The sequence below is a fragment of the Schistocerca piceifrons genome, chromosome 3 (assembly GCF_021461385.2).
Source record: "Schistocerca piceifrons isolate TAMUIC-IGC-003096 chromosome 3, iqSchPice1.1, whole genome shotgun sequence".
NCBI lineage: Eukaryota > Metazoa > Arthropoda > Insecta > Orthoptera > Acrididae > Schistocerca > Schistocerca piceifrons.
In genome coordinates, this window is record NC_060140.1 from 123324447 (window position 1) to 123345778 (window position 21332).

The 21332-nt window shown below is 44.0% G+C and overlaps 1 protein-coding gene across 1 annotated transcript in view; it reads right to left on the reverse strand.

Annotated features, from left to right (window-relative positions):
* The window catches only part of LOC124788452 (inactive pancreatic lipase-related protein 1-like), a 180739-nt gene extending 161987 nt beyond the window's left edge, over positions 1–18752 (reverse strand). The window contains exon 1 of the mRNA XM_047255724.1: positions 18733–18752. Coding sequence (XP_047111680.1) covers positions 18733–18752 — 20 coding nt within the window. The remainder of the gene's footprint in view (positions 1–18732) is intronic.
* Positions 18753–21332: the final 2580 nt, after the last annotated feature.

The following is a 21332-nucleotide window of genomic DNA, read 5'->3' on the forward strand; positions in this document are numbered from 1 at the left end:
CAATAATGTTCATGTCTGGGGATTTTGGTGGCCATCAGAAGTGTTTGAACTCAGAATAATGTTCCTCGAGCCACTCTGTAGCAATTTTGGACGTTTACGGTGTCGCATTGTCCTGCTGGAATTGCCCAAGTCCGTCGGGATGCATTATGGACATGAATGGATGCAGGTCATAACACAGGACGTTTACGTACGTGTCACATGTCAGAGTCGTATCTACACGTATGAGAGGCCCCATATCACTAGAACTGCACACGCCCCACACCATTGTAGAGCCTCCACCAGCTTGAACAGTCCCCTGTAGACATGCAGGTTCCATGGATTCATGAGGTTGTCTCCATACACGTACATGTCCACCCGCTCGATACAATTTGAAACGAGTCTCGTCAGGCCAGGCAACATGTTTCCACTCACCAACAGTCCAACGTCGGTGTTGACGGGCCCAGGCGAGGCGTTACGTTTTGTATCGTGCAGTCATCAAGGGTACACGAATGGACCAATGATTTGCGTTGAATAGTTCGCACGCTGACACTTGTTGATGGTCCAGCATTGAAATCTGCAGCAATTTGCGGAAGAATTGCACTTCTGTCACATTGAACGATTCTCTTCAGTCGTCGTTGGTCCCGTTCTTGCAGGATTTTTTCCCAGCCGCAGCTATGTCGGAGATTTAATGTTTTACCGAATTCCTGATATTCACGGTACACTCGTGAAAAGGTCTTACGGGAAAATCCCCAGTTCATCGCTATGCTGCGTCCCATCGCTCGTGCGCCGGCTATAACACAGAGTTCAAACTCACTTAAATCTTGATAACCTGCCATTGCAGCAGCAGTAACCTATGTAACAACTGCGCTAGACTCTTGTTGTCTTATACAGACATTGCTGACCGCAGCACAGGATTCTGTCTGTTTACATATCTCTGTATTTGAATACGCATGCCTATACCAGCTTCTTAGGCGCTTCAGCACCAAGTAAGGCATTTAAATTTTATATTTACACAGTTTTGAAGACGACGCCAGGCAGATACCGCCCATTATTCTCAACACACTGCGTGAATCGAACTCTGAAGTTTCGTTCAACTCTTTGCAGCATATCAATGGGTACGTTGACGGCAACTTGACGAATGTTGTTCTTCGGATGAGCCAGGTTCCTATGATTATCGTTGTAAACAAATGATTTTAAGGAGACCCAGGGGGTTAGATTAGATGCCCGTGCTCCTGCTGCAGACCCCCACTCACGGGGATCAGACGGCCTGGAAAATGTTGCTGTAGAAAGACATACACTCCTGGAAATGGAAAAAAGAACACATTGACGCCGGTGTGTCAGACCCACCATACTTGCTCCGGACACTGCGAGAGGACTGTACAAGCAATGATCACACGCACGGCACAGCGGACACACCAGGAACCGCGGTGTTGGCCGTCGAATGGCGCTAGCTGCGCAGCATTTGTGCACCGCCGCCGTCAGTGTCAGCCAGTTTGCCGTGGCATACGGAGCTCCATCGCAGTCTTTAACACTGGTAGCATGCCGCGACAGCGTGGACGTGAACCGTATGTGCAGTTGACGGACTTTGAGCGAGGGCGTATAGTGGGCATGCGGGAGGCCGGGTGGACGTACCGCCGAATTGCTCAACACGTGGGGCGTGAGGTCTCCACAGTACATCGATGTTGTCGCCAGTGGTCGGCGGAAGGTGCACGCGCCTGTCGACCTGGGACCGGACCGCAGCGACGCACGGATGCACGCCAAGACCGTAGGATCCTACGCAGTGCCGTAGGGGACCGTACCGCAACTTCCCAGCAAATTAGGGACACTGTTGCTCCTGGGGTATCGGCGAGGACCATTCGCAACCGTCTCCATGAAACTGGGCTACTGTCCCGCACACCGTTAGGCCGTCTTCCGCTCACGCCCCAACATCGTGCAGCCCGCCTCCAGTGGTGTCGCGACAGGCGTGAATGGAGAGACGAATGGAGACTTGTCGTCTTCAGCGATGAGAGTCGCTTCTGCCTTGGTGCCAATGATGGTCGTATGCGTGTTTGGCGCCGTGCAGGTGAGCGCCACAATCAGGACTGCATACGACCGAGGCACACAGGGCCAACACCCGGCATCATGGTGTGGGGAGCGATCTCCTACACTGGCCGTACACCACTGGTGATCGTCGAGGGGACACTGAATAGTGCACGGTACATCCAAACCGTCATCGAACCCATCGTTCTACCATTCCTAGACCGGCAAGGGAACTTGCTGTTCCAACAGGACAATGCAGTCCGCATGTATCCCGTGCCACCCAACGTGCTCTAGAAGGTGTAAGTCAACTACCCTGGCCAGCAAGATCTCCGGATCTATCCCCCATTGAGCATGTTTGGGACTGGATGAAGCGTCGTCTCACGCGGTCTGCACGTCCAGCACGAACGCTGGTCCAACTGAGGCGCCAGGTGGAAATGGCATGGCATGCCGTTCCACAGGACTACATCCAGCATCTCTACGATCGTCTCCATGGGAGAATAGCAGCCTGCATTGCTGCGAAAGGTGGATATGCACTGTACTAGTGCCGACATTGTGCATGCTCTGTTGCCTGTGTCTATGTGCCTGTGGTTCTGTCAGTGTGATCATGTGATGTATCTGACCCCAGGAATGTGTCAATAAAGTTTCCCGTTCCTGGGACAATGAATTCACGGTGTTCTTATTTCAATTTCCAGGAGTGTATTTTCATGTGGAGGAAGAGCTGATCGAAAAGTATCCCTTCAAAGCCCTTATAGTCCAGAATCGGTATGCCAATCAGGCAAAATCGCCGTGAACAACGAGGCAATCATCCCACAGAGACACCAGTTTGAAGATACTCATTTGGCGAAACACCGTGTCCTGCTGCGCGAAGAAAACATGATAATCGCACGCAGGGTCAGGACTAGTGGTCGGGTGCACGAGTGCCTCCTACCTGAGTTTGCTTAACTGCTGCGTTGCGACACATGCGATACGGGGACGTGCGTTATCACGAAGCAGCAGCAGCAACGCTGGTTGCAGTTTTCCCGGAAGTTTCGCGTTAACTGCATGCTATCATTTCCTCAGCGTTGCGCAGTACCATTCACCAGAGATGGAGACACCTGGTTCGTTGAAATCAATAAGCAATGGACCACAGTAATTAAAGAACAACTTGTACACCAATTGACTATGGTGGTTTTCGACAGAAATGCTGTGCAGTACACATTCTTGTCTCCGGTGGATGTCTACTGCTATCTGTCCTTCAGCAACCAAGAAAAGAGTAACAGCATGTTGGTGCTGTTTAGATGTATTTCTTACAGTGTAAATACACTGCAGAAACGCCCTCAGGTGAAAACTCTTTGATAGCTGTATATACATACACACACTATATACATGTACAGGGTGTTACAAAAAGGTACGGCCAAACTTTCAGGAAACATTCCTCACACACAAATAAAGAAAAGATGTTATGTGGACATGTGTCCGGAAACGCTTAATTTCCATGTTAGAGCTCATTTTAGTTTCGTCAGTATGTACTGCACTTCCTCGATTCACCGCCAGTTGGCCCAATTGAAGGAAGGTAATGTTGACTTCGGTGCTTGTGTTGACATGCGACTCATTGTTCTACAGTACTAGCATCAAGCACATCAGTACGTAGCATCAACAGGTTAGTGTTCATCACGAACGTGGTTTTGCAGTCAGAGCAATGTTTACAAATGCGGAGTTGGCAGATGCCCATTTGATGTATGGATTAGCACGGGGCACTAGCCGTGGCGCGGTACTTTGTATCGAGACAGATTTCCAGAACGAAGGTGTCCCGACAGGAAGACGTTCGAAGCAATTGATCGGCGTCTTAGGGAGCACGGAACATTCCAGCCTATGACTCGCGACTGGGGAAGACTTAGGACACCTGCAATGGACGAGGCAATTCTTCGTGCAGTTGACGATAACCCTAATTTCAGCGTCAGAGAAGTTGCTGCTGTACAAGGTAACGTTGACCACATCACTGTATGGAGAGTGCTACGGGAGAACCAGTTGTTTCCGTACCATGTACAGCGTGTGCAGGCACTATCAGCAGCTGATTGGCCTCCACGGGTACGCTTCTGCGAATGGTTAATCCAACAATGTGTCAATCCTCATTTCAGTGCAAATGTTCTCTTTACGGATGAGGCTTAATTCCAACGTGATCAAATTGTAAATTTTCACAGTCAACATGTATGGGCTGACTAAAATCCGCACGCAATTGTGCAATTACGTCATCAACACAGATTTTCTGTGAACGTTTGGGCAGGCATTGTTGGTGATGTTTTGATTGGGCCCCATGTTCTTCCACCTACGCTCAATGGAGCACGTTATCATGATTTCATACGGGATACTCTACCTGTGCTGCTAGAACATGTGCCTTTACAAGTACGACACAACATGTGGTTCATGCACGATGGAGCTCTGCACATTTCAGTCGAAGTGTCCGTACGCTTCTCAACAACAGATTCGGTGACCGATGGATTGGTAGAGGCGGACCAATTCCATGGCCTTCACGCTCTCCTGGCCTCAACCCTCTTGACTTTCATTTATGGGGGCATTTGAAAGCTCTTGTCTACGCATCCCCGGTACCAAATGTATAGACTCTTCGTGCTCGTATTGTGGACGGCTGTGATACAATACGCCATTCTCCAGGGCTGCATCAGCGCATCATGGATTCCATGCGACGGAGGGTGGATGCATGTATCCTCGCTAACGGAGGACATTTTGAACATTTCCTGTAACAAAGTGTTGGAAGTCACGCTGGTACGTTCTGTTGCTGTGTGTTTCCATTCCATGATTAATGTGATTTGAAGAGAAGTAATAAAATGAGCTCTAACATTGGAAATAAGCGTTTCCGGACACATGTCCACATAACATATTTTCTTTCTTTGTGTGTGAGGAATGTTTCCTGAAAGTTTGGGCGTACCTTTTTGTAACACCCTGCATATCCAAAGAAACTGGTATAGGCATGCGTACCCAAATACAAAGATTAGTGTACTGACAGAATATGGCGCTCCGATCAGAGACGTCTATGTAAGACAACTGTCTGACGCAGTTGTTAGGCCGTTACTGCTGCTGCAATGGCAGGTTATCAAGATTTAAGTGAGTTTGAACGTGTGTTACAGTCGGCGCACGAGCGATGGGACACAATATCTCCGAGGAAGCGATGAAGTGGGGATTTACCCGTACGACCATTTCACGAGTGTACTGTGAATATCAGAAATCCGGTAAAACAACAAATCTCCGACATCGCTGCAGCCGGGAATAGGTCCTGCAAGAAAAGGACCAACGACGACTGAAGAGAATCGTTCAACGTGACAGAAGTGCAACCCTTCCGCAAATGACTGCAGATTTCAACGCTGGGCCATCAGCAAGTGTCAGGGTGCGAAGAGTTCAACGAAACATCATAGATATGGGCTCTCGGAGCTGAAGGCCCACTCGTGTGCCCTTGATGCCTACGCGACGCAAAGCTTTACGCCTTGCCTGGGTCCGTCAACACCGACATTGGACTGTTGATGACTGGAAAGTTGTTACCTGGTCTGACGAGTCTCGTTTCACATTGTATCGAGCGAATGGACTTGTATGGGTATGGAGACAACCTCATGAATGCATGGACCCTGCATGTCAGCAGGGGACTATTCAAGCTGGTGGAGGCTCTGTAGTGGTGTGGGGTGTGTACTGTTGGAGTGGTATGGGACCACTGATATGTCTTGGTCGACTCTTACAGGTGACACGTACGGAGGCATCCTGTCTCATCACCTGCATCAATTCATGTCGATTGTGCATTCCGATGGACTTTGGCAATTCCAGCAGAGCAAAGCGACACTGTACACGTCCAGACTTGTTACAGAGTGGCTGCAGGAACACACTTCTGAGTTTAAACACTTCCGCTGGCCAACAAACTCCTCAGATATGAACATTGTTGAGCATATCTGGGATGCCTTGCAACTTGCTGTTCAGGAAAGGTCTCCACCCCCTCATACTCTTACAGATTTGTGGACAGCCCAGCAGGATTCATGTTGTAAATTCCCTCCAGATACCAATTTAGATCAGCATATCAGGTTCTTTTAAATATTTCGCTATCGAATTGTACTTATTTAATTCGAATCGGCAGAGTAGGGAGAACAATTATTTGCAATGGAAAATGCCATGACCTCAGTTTCCTGTACAATACTGCTAGTGCTTTCTTGTATTTTGGGCATGTCAGTATTACATGATTCATCAGCCACATCAGTTTCATCCTGGAACAGTGTCTAGAAACTAGAACTTTTATTCCATATAAATATGGAGAATAACATCCGTGGAACCTCAAATGTACTATAATTTATTGCATGTTGATTTCTTAGTTTCACGTAGTGGAACCATGTTCGAGGAGTGACGTTGTGTGTATGCTACTTGCACGAGGAATGAACAAGCAGCGTCGTCAAATGAAATGCTTCAGATCCTATTTTCTCAATGCTGTAGAGACATATTGCTTTCATTCCACCTTTAAAAACAATTCTGGTATGGTAGCTACACGGCATATACAGCAGTGTACGACCTGAAGTGAATTAAATGTAAAGTAGCCAGCGATCGCATTTTTCACGGCAAACGCTTCACATTTTATGCAATGGATTACTTTCATTTCGAAGTGTCACAATAACTATGACGAAATAGAGGTTGATTGTTGCAGTGAAGAAACCAGAAACCAGCTACTTATAGTAATGATATTTAACACGTAAATAGCGCTGTTATCCATTTCGAGCCGACAGGTTTATCATTAGATGGCTGTTCATGTTAACATACATATTTGTAGTTGTTCACATTAGTTTTCGTTCTTGTGATGAACATTCCTTGGGTGGTGGTGCTATAGAAAATTGTGCACCGTTTCATTGCAATGCCAACTGCTTGTATTCATGTGATAGTGAAGACGATATGAAGCAGTTTTAAGACAAATGTACGCAATAGTATAAGGAACCCACACACCCATGTGACAAAACTTGTGTGTGTGTATGTGTGTGTGTGTGTGTGTGTGTGTGTGTGGTCGAGCGCGCGTTCTATCTTTACACCATGTGCGTAAATAAACATCTAAAAAGTGGTCCAGATAGTCGTCACTATTGCATTAATTTTCCCCACAAAGCGGGAATAAAAAGAAAAAGCTAATGCAGGCAACAAAAATGTGTATCTTAACGTGGACAGCCGTCTAATGAGGAATCTGTTGGTTCGAAACCACTAACGGCGCTATTTATGTGAATAAATAGCGTAATCAAAAGCGGCTGGTGGTTGTTTTTCTTCTCTGCAAGGATCATACTGCATTCCACGGTCTCAAGATGTCAGCTTTCGACCAATTAGACGTACACTTTTCATCATCAAGCGAAAATTGGAAATAACTTTTCATGTCCCATATTTTCTCAGTGCTACCTTCATTAACGTTGTCAAAAGCTTTCTGTCGATCTACAAATGCTTTATAAGTCAGCTTGTCAGTTTTTTACGTATACCCTAAGACACATTGTAAGATCAATATTGCTTTGCATGTTCCTACTTTTCACCGGAATCCAAACTGATACATCCAGAAGTGGCTGCTACTAGTCTTTTCAGTCCTCTACGCTAACTTTTATATTTCAATACAAAACTAAACTTCACCCGTACAGGCCATGAAGGCCCAACCGTACCGACTGGCCGCCATGTCATCTTCAGCCCACAGGCGTCACTGGATACGGATATGGAGGGAATGTGGTCAGCATACCGCTCTCCCGGCCGTATGTCAGTTTATGAGACCGGAGCCGCTACTTCTCAATCAAGTACCTCCTCAGTTTGCCTCACAAGGGCTGAGTGCACACCGTTTGCCAATAGCGCTCAGCAGCGCTCGACAGCGCTTAACTTCGGTTATCTGACGGGAACCGGTGTTACCACTGCGGCAAGGCCGTTGGCCTTTTTCTGAATAAAGGTGCAGGAAATCTGATATCGATCTGAATATGTACTTTGGAATTGTCAGTGGTGGCTATTCAGTAAAAGTTCCTGATTTCTAATCGGGACATCCAGGAGCTTAGTACGATAGTCATTCACGACAAACTGTCTTGTTTATTGAACAATATTCTAGTAAAATCTTTCACTGTCAATGTTTGCTAGTGCTTACGACATAAATAAAAAGAACATCGCGGAATAGCTATGCAGGGGATTACTGGTCAAGGATACTGGGTCCATCTTCAATCTGACGGTACCATGTTGCTGAAGATATGATACAGCCTGTATGAAATTTCACTGTGGCAGTACGCCGTCAAAAAGTCGATACCGTAGAAATCTTCATGCAGCCCTTAATTTGTTAGTTCTGCCATCCGCCGGGTAATTTACTACAGGAGTTAGACAAAAATATGGAAATTCCAAAAACACAATTTTACTGTGCCTAATATGGTGCAGGACCCCCTTTGGCATTCGAAAAACCAGTTGTACTCCGCTCATACGATTATAGTCGGTGGCAATTATAATCTACCCTCGATATGCTGGAAAAATTATATGTTTAAAGCTGGCGGCAGGCACAAAACGTCATCCGAAATTGTACTGAATGCTTTCTCAGAAAATTATTTTGAACAATTAGTTCAGGAGCCCACTCGAAGCGTAAATGGTTGCGAAAGCATACTTGACCTTTTAGCAACAAATAATCCTGGACAAATAGTGAGTATTGTGACGAATACAGGGATTAGCGACCACAAGGCAGTTGCTGCTAGGCCGAATACCGTAACACCTACAACCGCCAAAAAGAAACACAAAGTATATCTATTTAAAAAAGCTGATAAAAATGCTCTTAACGCCTTTTTAAGAGACAGTCTTCACTCCTTCCGATCTGATCATGTAACTGTAGAAAAGTTGTGAAATGTTTTCAAAGAGACAGTATCGACAGCAATTGAGAGACATATACTACATAAATTAATAAGTGGTGGTACTGATCCCCCATGGTACACAAACGAAATTCTGTCTCGAAATCTGGCAGAAAACCCAAAGAGATATTCTGGTCATACATAAAGCACACCAGTGGCAAGACGCAATCAGTACCTTTACTGCACGATAACAACGGTGAAGTCACTGATGACAGTGCCACTAAAGCACAGTTATTAAACAGGTTTTCCGAAACTCCTTCACCAAAGATGACGAAGTAAATATTCCTGAATTCCAATCAAGAACAACTGCCAAGATCAGAAACATAGAAGTAGATATCCTCAGAGTAACGAAGCAACTTAAATCACTTAATAAAGGCAAGGCCTCCGGTCCAGATTGTATACCAGTTAGGTTCCTCTCGGAGTATGCTGATAAAATAGCTCCATATTTACCGGCCGAAGTGGCCGTGCGGTTAAAGGCGCTGCAGTCTGGAAGCGCAAGACCGCTACGGTCGCAGGTTCGAATCCTGCCTCGGGCATGGATGTTTGTGATGTCCTTAGGTTAGTTAGGTTTAACTAGTTCTAAGTTCTAGGGGACTAATGACCTCAGCAGTTGAGTCCCATAGTGCTCAGAGCCATTTGAACCATTTTTTTAGCTCCATATTTAGCAATTATATACAACCACTCGCTCACAGAAAGACTGGAAAATTGTTCAAGTCATACCAATACCCAAAAAGGGAAGTAGAAGTAATCCGCTGAATTACAGGTCTATCCACTAACGTCGATTTGCAGTAGGGTTTTGGAACATATACTGTATTCGAACATTATGAAGTACCTCGAAGAAAACAATTTATTGACACATAGTCAGCACAGTTTCAGAAAATATCGTTCTTGCGAAACACAACTAGCTCTTTATACTCATGAAGTAATAAGTGCTATCGACAGAGGATGTCAAATTGATTCCATATTATTAGATTTCCAGAAGGCTTTCGGCACCGCTCCTCACAAGCGTCTTCTAACCAAACTGCTTGCCTACGGAGTATCGCCTCAGTTGTGCGACTGGATTCGTGATTTCCAGTAGGAAAGGTCACAGTTCGTAGTAATAGACGGAAAGTCATCGAGTAAAACAGAAGTAATATCCGGCGTTCCCCAAGAAAGTGTTATAGGCCCTCTATTGTTCCTGATTTATATTAACGACATAGGAGACAATCTGAGTAGCCGTCTTAGATTGTTTGCAGATGACGCTGTCATTTACCGTGTTGTAAAGTCATTAGATGATCAAAACGACCTGCAAAATGATTTAGATAAGATATCTGTATGGTGCGAAAAGTGGCAATTGACCCTGAATAAGGAAAAGTCTGAAGTTATTCACATGAGTACTAAAAGAAATCAGCCAAATTTCGATTACGAGATAAGACACACAAATCTGAAGGCTGTAAATTCAACTAAGTTCTTAGGGACTACAATTACAAATAACTTAATCAGCATCAGGTGGGACTGACGGATAAAAGTACAAAGAAGGGGAGCTCGATTTTGTACTCTCGCCAAACAGGGGAGATACTGTCACAGATATGATACGTGAATTGGAGTGGCAATCATTTAAACAAAGGCGTTTTTCGTTGCGACGGGATTTTCTCATGAAATTTCAATCACCTGTTTTCTCCTCCGATTGCGAAAACATTCTGCTGGCACCCACCTATATAGGGAGAAATGATCATCACGATGAATTAAGAGAAATCAGGGCTCGCACAGAAAAATTTAAGTTCTCGTTCTTCCCGCGTGCCGTTCGAGAGTGGAACAGTAGAGAGACAGCTGGAAGGTGGTTCATTGAACACACTGCCAGGCACTTTATTGTGAATAGCAGAGTAATCACGTGGATGTAGATGTAGATGCAGTTGTCCCTGAATTGATAAATACAGGTCCTGTATGTTTTTCACAGGGAAGTTCTACCACTCATCCTGCATAACGTAACGATGTTTCATGTGGATACCCATCGTGCAGTCTTCTCTCCAAAGTAGACCACAAAGGCTCATCCTGTAGCACAATTGAGTTATTTTTGAATTTCCCACCAAACTTTGAATTTCCTGGCATTTTGTACATAGGGGATTTGGCCTTTGTCAGAAATCTGGCAAAAGTGTATGATGTTATAGAAGGACAAGGGGACCCTGGCAACAAAGCAGGTTACACCAGAACCCACCCAGTCAACCTACTGCTGTGGACAGGGCCCCTTCTCACATCGTCCAGGACTGGTGTTGCGAGCACAAGGGTGAATTCTTGAATCTCTCCCGGCCAATACTGTCACCAGATCTCAACACTGTTGAGCCTTTGTGGTCTACTTTGGAGAGAAGACTGCATGACGGGTATCCACATGAAATGTCGTTACGTGTACTTGGCACTGTTATGCAGGAAGAGTGGTAGAACATCCCTGTGAAAAACATATAGGACCTGTATTTATCAATTCAGGGACAACTACATCTACATCTACGTGATTACTCAGCTATTCACAATAAAGTGCCTGGCAGAGTGTTCAATGAACCACCTTCAAGCTGTCTCTCTACTGTTCCACTCTCGAACGGCACGCGGGAAAAACGAGCTCTTAAATTTTTCTGTTCTTGAGTATAGACCTTCGCAGCAGGCACTTGGTTCGTGCAACCATGCCGACTGCTGCTCACTGGCGACGTAGGCTGGAATTTGCATGCCAGTGTCGGAACTGGACGCCCACTGGGTGCCATCAGATGGCTTTTTCAGATGAATCACGTTTATGATCCATCGGACAAATGGCGTTGGTGTGTGAAACATCTGTAAGCAAACACCCTGCAACAATCATCGGAAGGATCCAGGCTGGAGGAGAGAGCATTATTGTGTGGAGAATGTTTTCTTCTCATTTCCTGGGTGATGCCGTCATTCTTGAAGGAACACTGTGTCAACGCAAGTATCCATCTATTCTTGAGGGCCATGTCCACCCATACATGCCTTTTGTTTTTCCTCAGCACGATGGCATCACCAGCAGGACAATGCAACGTGCCACACAGCTCTTTGTGTACGTCCATGGTTCCAAGAGCACCAGGATGAGTTTATCGTACCCCTCTGGCCACCAAACTCCCCAGATTAAAACCCAGTCGACAATGTTTAGGACCACGTCGATCGGGCTGTACGAGCCATGGATCCTCAACCGAGAAACCTACCGCACTGGAGTCGGCGTAGCTCCTCTCCCCTGTCGGTATCTTCCATAACTTCACTGACAATCTTCCTGCACGTCTCTCAGCAGTCCGCGGCGTAAAATGTGGTTATTCAGGCTTTCGACGGGTAGTTACATTAATATGATAGGACAGTGTATATGCCCTTTAATATTTAGCGGGGTATAAGAGGCAGCAAGGGCTTTTCCTGAGTTTCATAAGCTAATGCATTAGAACATTCGATATATATCGTTCTTGTTATTTAGGTTTGTGTAGGCCGCCTTCAGGGCACATTTGACAGTCTTTGCATTATTTTTCACGACTCCAATCCTCACATTCTCAGAAGTATATCTTCACAACTCTGCTGACTTCTCCCTTCTGCTCTTTGACTATTTTCTTCTTGTTTAACGGCTCTTCCCCAATCTCCAGTGAACCTCATAGCTGGTTCATCTGTTGTCTAAATTTAATTATCTGTTAACTTGGCAATAAGAGGTCCTCTTCCTGACATCATATTGCCTCCGTTCTTTCATCGCAAAACCGGAAAATTCTTTTTGGTAATCTGTCATTGTCCATTCTTAATAGATGTCCATAACATTCGTTTTTTTTCGTCAGTGATTCTTTTTTCTCTCTCCATGCTACCACTCTGACTTTTGGTAAGTTTTGTTAGGTATAAGCCTCTTCTCCCCATTTTTCATGTTTGTATTAATTCCTTTACATTCTTTCAGTTGTTCTGATGCCACTCAGGTCCCATTTTCCAGTTGCGACCAAGTTCAGGTTTGACAGCAGCAGCCAACTGTTATCACATCCATGTGATAATGGTTTTTCATTTCCTTGGTAAGCGATTTCTGTTTTCCTCAAAATCTTAACCTGATTCAATACGTTCTCTTGTGCGACTTCTCTCAAATATTTTAAGTTCTTTACTGTCTTGACTCCTTTTCTAATATCAGCGTGCGTGATGTATCTTGGTTAGAAACCGTTTTAGCGTATGATATTCGTAGTCAGTCATTTTTAATATGCATTGCAGATGTTTAGTTCTTTTGTTGGCTGGTTCCAAGTCATTGGTGAATACTACGACATCGTCTGCACGCGGCAGACTGTCTATCTCCAGACGAATTTTCGCTCTTCCAGTTCAGTAAGCTTCTTCATCCGGGATTCCATCCTTCAGTTTTCTTATCTGCTTTTTAAGGATACAGTTGAAGTTTGATGGGAAACCACTGTTTATATCAGGTCATTATTGTTCTTAAAGCAATGTGAGATCTTTCGCATTACTTCAGGATATGATTTGGTGTAGGGAAGAGTGTACGTGATGATATTCCTTGTTCTGTCTTCTCGTATGACATCTTTCAGAATCCCGAAGGGTGGTTTTGTCTACAGAGTCTTGAGTTTTCTTAAAATCAAGGAGCAGATTTGTTTCGTCCCAGCACCTTTTACTTTATGGTGTACACCAGGTTGAGGGCCTTTTCAGCGTGGTATCTACCTTACCAGTATGCTCCTTGGCATTCTACTCGTTCTTATTCAAGTCTTTAATCGAGCCTGGTTTCGGACGCTTTGTATTATATTTACAAGGAAGCGAACGTACGAAAATTACACTTGTTAACCATCATTTTCCATTTCGTGTAAATCACAAGTGTCAGCGCGCCCACCTATTGTCATGGATTCCTCCGTTTCCGAAATGCGCTCAAATATACCATTTTCAGGAGTTCTGCCTGTATGTCATCGCAGCCTATAACCTGGTTATTTTTCATTTCCTTAATGGTTGTCTTCTTCGTTAGGTGACTTCTAGTGGAGATATTGTTGTCCTTTAATCTCCCATTGCCTAAGTAACTGCAGTACTCAAGAGTCTGGATACGATTTTTCCTGTTTTGTTTGTTGTTCTCTCCTAATTGCCCTGCTTCATTCTCAAAGAACAGACCAGGTGACTGATTACTTTTCACGCAGACTTGAATTTTTATGTAAGGTAAGATAGCTTACCCGAACATCCAAAGAACCATACAGTGAACGTCTGCTAATCTGAACCTCGATAAATCGAATTTCTAGATAAATCGGAACAGGTGTCCAGACTCTTGAAAAACACTCGGTAATTTCTAGTGTATCGTCAGTTGTTTCCTTAGCTGTTCCATCATTGAAATCTTCGCGACGCTCGTTTGTTTACGGAACGATGCATAACGTACTGTAGCAAGTAAGTCACTGGTGAGAATGATATCAAACACGTACAAATGTTTCACTCTTACGGAAATGAAGTAATTTATGGAGGTAGTGCGAGGTGGAGTGGAAAAAAGATGTAAGAAAAACATTCGCGATTCTGCTATTCACCCGGGTTCCCGGGTTCGATTCCCGGCGGGGTCAGGGATTTTCTCTGCCTCGTGATGACTGGGTGTTGTGTGATGTTCTTAGGTTAGTTAGGTTTAAGTAGTTCTAAGTTCTAGGGACTGATGACCATAGACGTTAAGTCCCATAGTGCTCGGAGCCATTTTTTTCTGCTATTCACCACGAAGCAAAAGATCGAACTGCTGAAAATACATTGTGGCAGGAGGGAAAACCGACGAGGTGAGTTCCCGTGTATTAGAGAATGTTCATTGAATTAGCTCAGCGTAGGAGACGAAAAATACTTAACAGACTTTACATGACAGAAAAGGTTAAGACATTCGAAGTTAAATCTCAGGGTTGAAGGACGCATCTGTGGTGACGGGTGACTCATCACGTTTAAAAAAACACAATCTTTTTAAGAAGAGTTGTGGAGAAAGTCGTTGTTTTGTAAATAAATGCAAATATTACTGAAGTGGCAGCATATATTGTTTTAAAGGATACCCTTACTTGACTTTTCATTGATTGGCGTGACTTGTTACACTGAACTCTCAGTTGTTCAAACTTTTTCTCACGTCTCTTTACCTTCGACGTATCAAAAGGTGTCTTTATGTTATAATGTAATGCTTGATCAGAAACGCGTTTGCTGGTGCAGCAGCCAGTCCATTACTCATTATTAGAGTTGTGAAATTGCTGTAGGCTACTGTAGGCTGTAGTAAGTAAGGGTAGACTACGACAGTTTTCCTAGCAGCTTTGGTCAGTTAAGATCGCACACGCATTACCTGTATGTTGAGCGTGTAACATACTTATTGGGCGTTATGTCATTTCGATCGCTTTGTCTGAGTAAGCGATTAGTGTGTTATTGGATTTCCCTGGACAGTGGGAGCGCTGAACCGCCTAGAAACTGATTATATACGTATATAGTGCCAAGTAAGCTACAAAACATTTTTATCCTACATAGATTTATTCCAGTCTATTACTTGAAAGTAAACTGCATTTATAGCACAATTGAATTTTTAATGTTTAATTGAGGTTTCATTGGAAAACTGTTGATTTGTAAGGTGAAACAAAGGGATGTTTTAGTAAAAATTTAAAAAATAGAGATTCATCATAGTGCTAGAAAACAATTTGTTCAAAAAAGGTAAAATTTAAAAAACACAAAACAAAAACTTATCAAACATTGCTTCAGTACTTCGTCAAGTTTACATAAAACATGTTTCTGTTATTGCTAAACAAGTTTGCATTTAATAATAACAACAGCACACTCTTGTCTTGATCATGAAGAACGTTCAATTGAGTACAAAATAACAATAGTTATAAAGATATTTTTGGGTTTGTGTATGTTAACTACTTGCTTTTGTTATGTACAAGCAAAGGAGTTATGAGCGCCACTGATTTTTGTTACTTACAAAACGCAATTTTTTTATAAGGATATAAAATACACAATGGATTAATGCTGAACGACGTCCGGCTCTGATTATGTGAAAAACAAAGAAACAGGGAACTCATTGGCTCACAGTTTGTCTCTCACACATTCATGTATGTTTCTTTCCTACCAATGCTACCAATACAAGCGGTAGTGCGTCATTTATGTACTGTACCAAAACTGCTGACCCGTCGTTTTGCTAGAGGGCAACTCTACGCACAATGAAAAGTGGAGATGGCTACAAGGAGTGGAGACATTCAGTGAAGCTGGGTATGTTGCTGCTCCTCTTCCTCCCCCCCCCCCCTCCCACCCGTCAGTTACAAAGCTACACAGCGACACACAAAGACGCGTTCTGCGGCAGAACATCTCGTAGCAAAGGCGAGGAAACCAGCAATGTCCAATGCTGTAGTTGCCAAATGGCACGTCGCCAAGACGACGTGCGATAGAGCGGCCGACGTACGCAAAACGAAGGACGACGGAAGGAAGATTCGGGCTGACATCCCTTCTACGTACACGCTCCGCGAAGCGCTGTTCAGTGCATGACGGAGAGTACTTTGTAACAATATCAAAGACGACGTCCTTTTCCATTAGGGTATGGAACGAGGGAAGTTAGGTTTACGTTACTGGACTCATTGAATGAATGCTGGAGAACTTTAAAGAGTACCAGACGTTTGGCTGCAGGGCGTAGTACACTAGACATATTTTTTTTAAAAAAAGGGAATAAATACGAATGACAAATCTGTAGTGGCATCGTCAGTTTGGTAATGGGAAGCAAAAATAGTAGAAGGAGATCAGGAATTGTAGGTTCAAGTGGGTGTAGGTTGCAGCTGCAGTGTTTCAGAAGTGATGATCAATATTCAGGGATATGACAGGAATGATCATTCGAGACAAAAAAGTCAAGTAGACATGGGCGCTAAAGCGCATAATCGCATGGACTATGAGCAATTCTTAATCTTCGATAGCGCGAAACAAATCTCTTCTACTGCAAGCTCTTTGCTTTACATACACTACTGGCCATTAAAATTGCTACACCACGAAGATGACGTGCTATATACGCCAAATTTAACCGATAGGAAGAAGATGCTGTGATATGCAAATGATTAGCTTTTCAGAGCATTCACACAAGGTTGGCGCCGGTGGCGACACCTATAACGTGCTGGCATGAGGAAAGTTTCCAACCGATTTCTCATACACAAACAGCAGTTGACCGGCGTTGCCTGGTGAAACGTTGTTGTGATGCCTCGTGTAAGGGGGGGAAATGCGTACCATCACGTTTCCGACTTTGATAAAGGTCGGATTGTAGCCTATCGCGATTGCGGTTTATCGTACCGCGACATTGCTGCTCGCGTTGGTCGAGATCCAATGACTGTTAGCAGAATATGGAATCGGTGGGTTCAGGAGGGTAATACGGAACGCCGTGCTGGATCCCAACGGCCTCGTATCACTAGCAGTCGAGATGACAGGCATCTTATCCGCATGGCTGTAAGGGATCGTGAAGCCACGTCTAGATCCCTGAGTCAGCAGATGGGGACGTATGCAAGACAACAACCATCTGCACGAACAGTTCGACGACGTTCGCAGCAGCATGGACTATTAGCTCGGAGACCGTGGCTGCGGTTACCCTTGACGCTGCATCACAGACGGGAGCGACTGCGATGGTGTACTCAACGACGAACCTGGGTGCACGAATGGCAAAACGTCATTTTTTCGGATGAACCCAAGTTCTGTTTACAGCATCATGATGGTCGCATCCGTGTTTGACGCCATCGCGGTGAACGCACATTGGAAGGGTGTATTCGTCATCGCCATACTGGCGTATCACCCGGCGTGGCGGTATGGGGTGCCATTGGTTACACGTCTCGGTCACCTCTTGTTCGCATTGACGGCACTTTGAACAGTGGACATTACATTTGAGATGTGTTACGACCCGTGGCTCTACCCTTCATTCGATCCCTGCGAAACCCTACATTTCAGCAGGTCCTGTATGGGCCTTTCTGGATACAGAAAATGTTCGACTGCTGGCCTAACCAGCACATTCTCCAGATCTCTCATCAATTGAAAACGTCTGTTCAATGAAGGCCGAGCAACTGGGTCGTCACAATACGCCAGTCACTACTCTTGATGAACTGTGGTATCGTGTTGAAGCTGTATGGGCAGCTGTATCTGTACACGCAATCCAAGCTCTGTTTGACTCAATGTCCAGGCGTATCAAGGCCGTTATTACGGGCAGAGGTGGTTGTTCTGGGTACTGATTTCTCAGGATCTATGCACCCAAATTGCGTGAAAATGCGATCACATGTCAGTTCTAGTATAATATATATGTCCAATGAATACCTGTTTATCACCTTCATTTCTTCTTGGTGTAGCAATTTTAATGGCCAGTAGTGTATTTTTGGAAGTAGTAGAATGGACCAAAAGAGGGAAAAAAGTCCAGTAAACATGTGCTCTTAAATACATACCTTAGCAACTATGGGCACTTGTTCATCTTTGCTGTTCAGAAACACGACTCTAATGAACAAGTGCTCATAACTTTTAAGGTATGCATTTTAGATCACATGTTTACTGGGAATTTTTTCTTGTTTTTGTTCATGCTACCACTTCCCAAAATATGGAAAGCAAAGAGCTTGCAGTAGAAGAGATTTGTTTCACATTGTCGATACCAAGACTTGCTCATAGCTCTTCAGGTATGTGTTTTAGGGCCCACGTTTAACTGACTATTTTGTTTCGAATGATCATTTCTGTCATATCCCTAAATATTGACCGTCACTTCTGAAACACGAAGAGCCTTGCACAGGAGACTAACATGGAGAGCCGCATCAAACCAGTCTTCAGACTGGAAACCACAACATAGCTCGCCTATCGCCCGCCACTATCAGCCAAGGTCGTCCGCTACGCCTGTCTTCAACACGCTGTTGTCCGCGAAAAACTCCTTTGATGACGGCTGTTATTGGCAAATCGAGGTATTGTTACTATAACTTACCGTTCGGGGCAGCCAGTCATCGAGTGCTCTTACTGGTTCATCTACATCCAAATAATTACTCTGCAGCTCACAATTAAGTGCGGGCAGAGGGTTCATCGAACCACTGTCAATATACTTCTCTACCTTCCCACTCTCGAACAGCGCGCGGGAGAAACGAACAATTAAATCTTTCCTGCGCGAGCTCTGACTTATTTTATTGTAATGACAATTTATCCCTATGTAGATGGGCGCCAGCCTTTGTTTTGATGAATGGCACCAAATGAACTGCCCTCCTCAGTCAGTCCTATCAGAAGCAGATCCCCCACAGCACAGCAATAGTCCACAAGCAAAGTGCAAGCAGTCTCATTAGTAGACCTGTTGCATTTTCTATCTATTCTGCCAATAAATCGCAGTCTTTGGTTTGCTTTCCCCACAACATTACCTATGTAATCATTCGAATGTAAGTTATTTATAGTCCCTAAGTGTTTATTTGACTTCACGGTCTTTAGATTTGGGTGATTTATAGTGTAACCGAAATCTAATGGATTCCTTTTAATCGTCAGGTGGACGATTTCATACTTTTCATTATTTAGTCAGTTGTCACTTTTCGCATCCTACAAATACCTTGTCCAAATTATTTTGCTATTCGTTTTGACTATCTGATGATTTTACAAGACGGTAAATGGCGGCATCATCTGCAAACAATCTAAGATGACTGCTCATATTGTCTCTTAAATCGTAAGAGTTTCACAAGTTTTCAAACACGTGTGTGGTCTACTAAATGGATTCACGAAACTTGTAGCCACGAATCGTACAAGATTCCGTGATGCATTTGATTTGAAGTGTATTGTCTTTAGGTGTACAGTAAAGAGAACACCTGTGAAATAACAGATGTGCCCAGTTTGCGGACGCAAATTAGATTTGAAAAACACTCCATAACAGTGCCAGTAACATGGGATTAGCACGGACAGCAAAATTTTGAGCTTCGACAGTGCATCCTTCGAAAAATTATAACACCCAAACTGGAAAAAAAGAATTCCATCTTCCCAAAGCGGCATTCTCCAAGAACAGTTAAAGAGAGTATCTGAAAAGGGCTGCTTAAAAAAAACATGGTCCGTCTTTTCTTTAAACAACAAATAGTACCAACAGCTGACACCAACCTAACCTCAGAAATAGTGGCAGTCCTTCACAATACTAGTCAAATGTTTTCAGGCTTTTTTTTTAAAAAAGAAATTTCTTTAATCTGTCTACAAAAGTACTACAACATTCTTCCTACGGGTGTATTATAAAATATAACAGCGCACAGAGAAAAAGAACACCAAGAAGAACATACTGTTTGAATTACACCTCCTCCCACACAAAGTTATTAATGCAGCGAGAAGAAAGAGGGGTCTGCCTCACTTTTTCCTTGACTATTAACTCACGCTTTTTGCGTCTTACTTGAATGATCTGACGATACCATTATTTAAAGTAATTTTGACTTTACACTGATCTGCTCATATCTAATATCGGAAGCTGAAGGCTATTTCAGATCAGGTCAAGCTTCTGCCATGCCTGATATGGCAACGCCGCGAGGTACTGAAGTTTTTCTAATCTACAAAATGTATTCTATACGATCCTCAGTATTCTGAATATAGCCATTGGTGACAGACACAGTATTCTAGCAGAACGAGTGTTCATAATAAATGAAGGAATAGTTAGAGAGATTCCGTGCACAATGAAGAAGCACATCTGCATTCAAATTATTTAGAAATTTATGTTTCAGGACTTCCTCATGAACCATGGACCTTGCCGCTGGTGGGGAGGCTTGCGTGCCTCAACGATACAGATGGCCGTACCGTAGGTGCAACCTCAACGGAGGGGTATGTGTTGAGAAGCCAGACAAACGTGTGGTTCCTGAAGAGGGGCAGCAGCCTTTTCAGTAGTTGCAGGGGCAACAGTCTGGATGATTGACTGATCTCGCCTTGTAACAATAACCAAAACGGCCTTGCTGTGCTGGTACTGCGAACCGCTGAAAGCAAGGGGAAATTACAGCCGTAATTTTTTCCGAAGGCATGCAGCTTTACTGTATGGTTAAATGGTGATGGCGTCCTCTTGGGTAAAATATTCCGGAGGTAAAATAGTCCCCCATTCGGATCTCCGGGCGGGGACTACTCAAGAGGATGTCGTTATCAGGAAAAAGAAAACTGGCATTCTACGGATCGGAGCGTGGAATGTCAGATCCCTTAACCGGGCAGGTAGGTTAGAAAATTTAAAAAGGAAAATGGATAGGTTAAAGTTAGATATAGTGGGAATTAGTGAAGTTCGGTGGCAGGAGGAACAAGACTTTTTGTCAGGTGAATACAGGGTTATAAATACAAAATCAAATAGGGGTAATGCAGGAGTAGGATTAATAATGAATAAAAAAAATAGGAATGCGGGTAAGCTACTACAAACAGCATAGTGACCGCATTATTGCGGCCAAGATAGACACGAAGCCCACGCCTACTACAGTAGTACAAGTTTACATTCCAACTAGCTCTGTAGATGATGAAGAAATTGATGAAATGTACGATGAGATAAAAGAAATTATTCAGATAGTGAAGGGAGACGAAAATTTAATAGTCATGGGTGACTGGAAT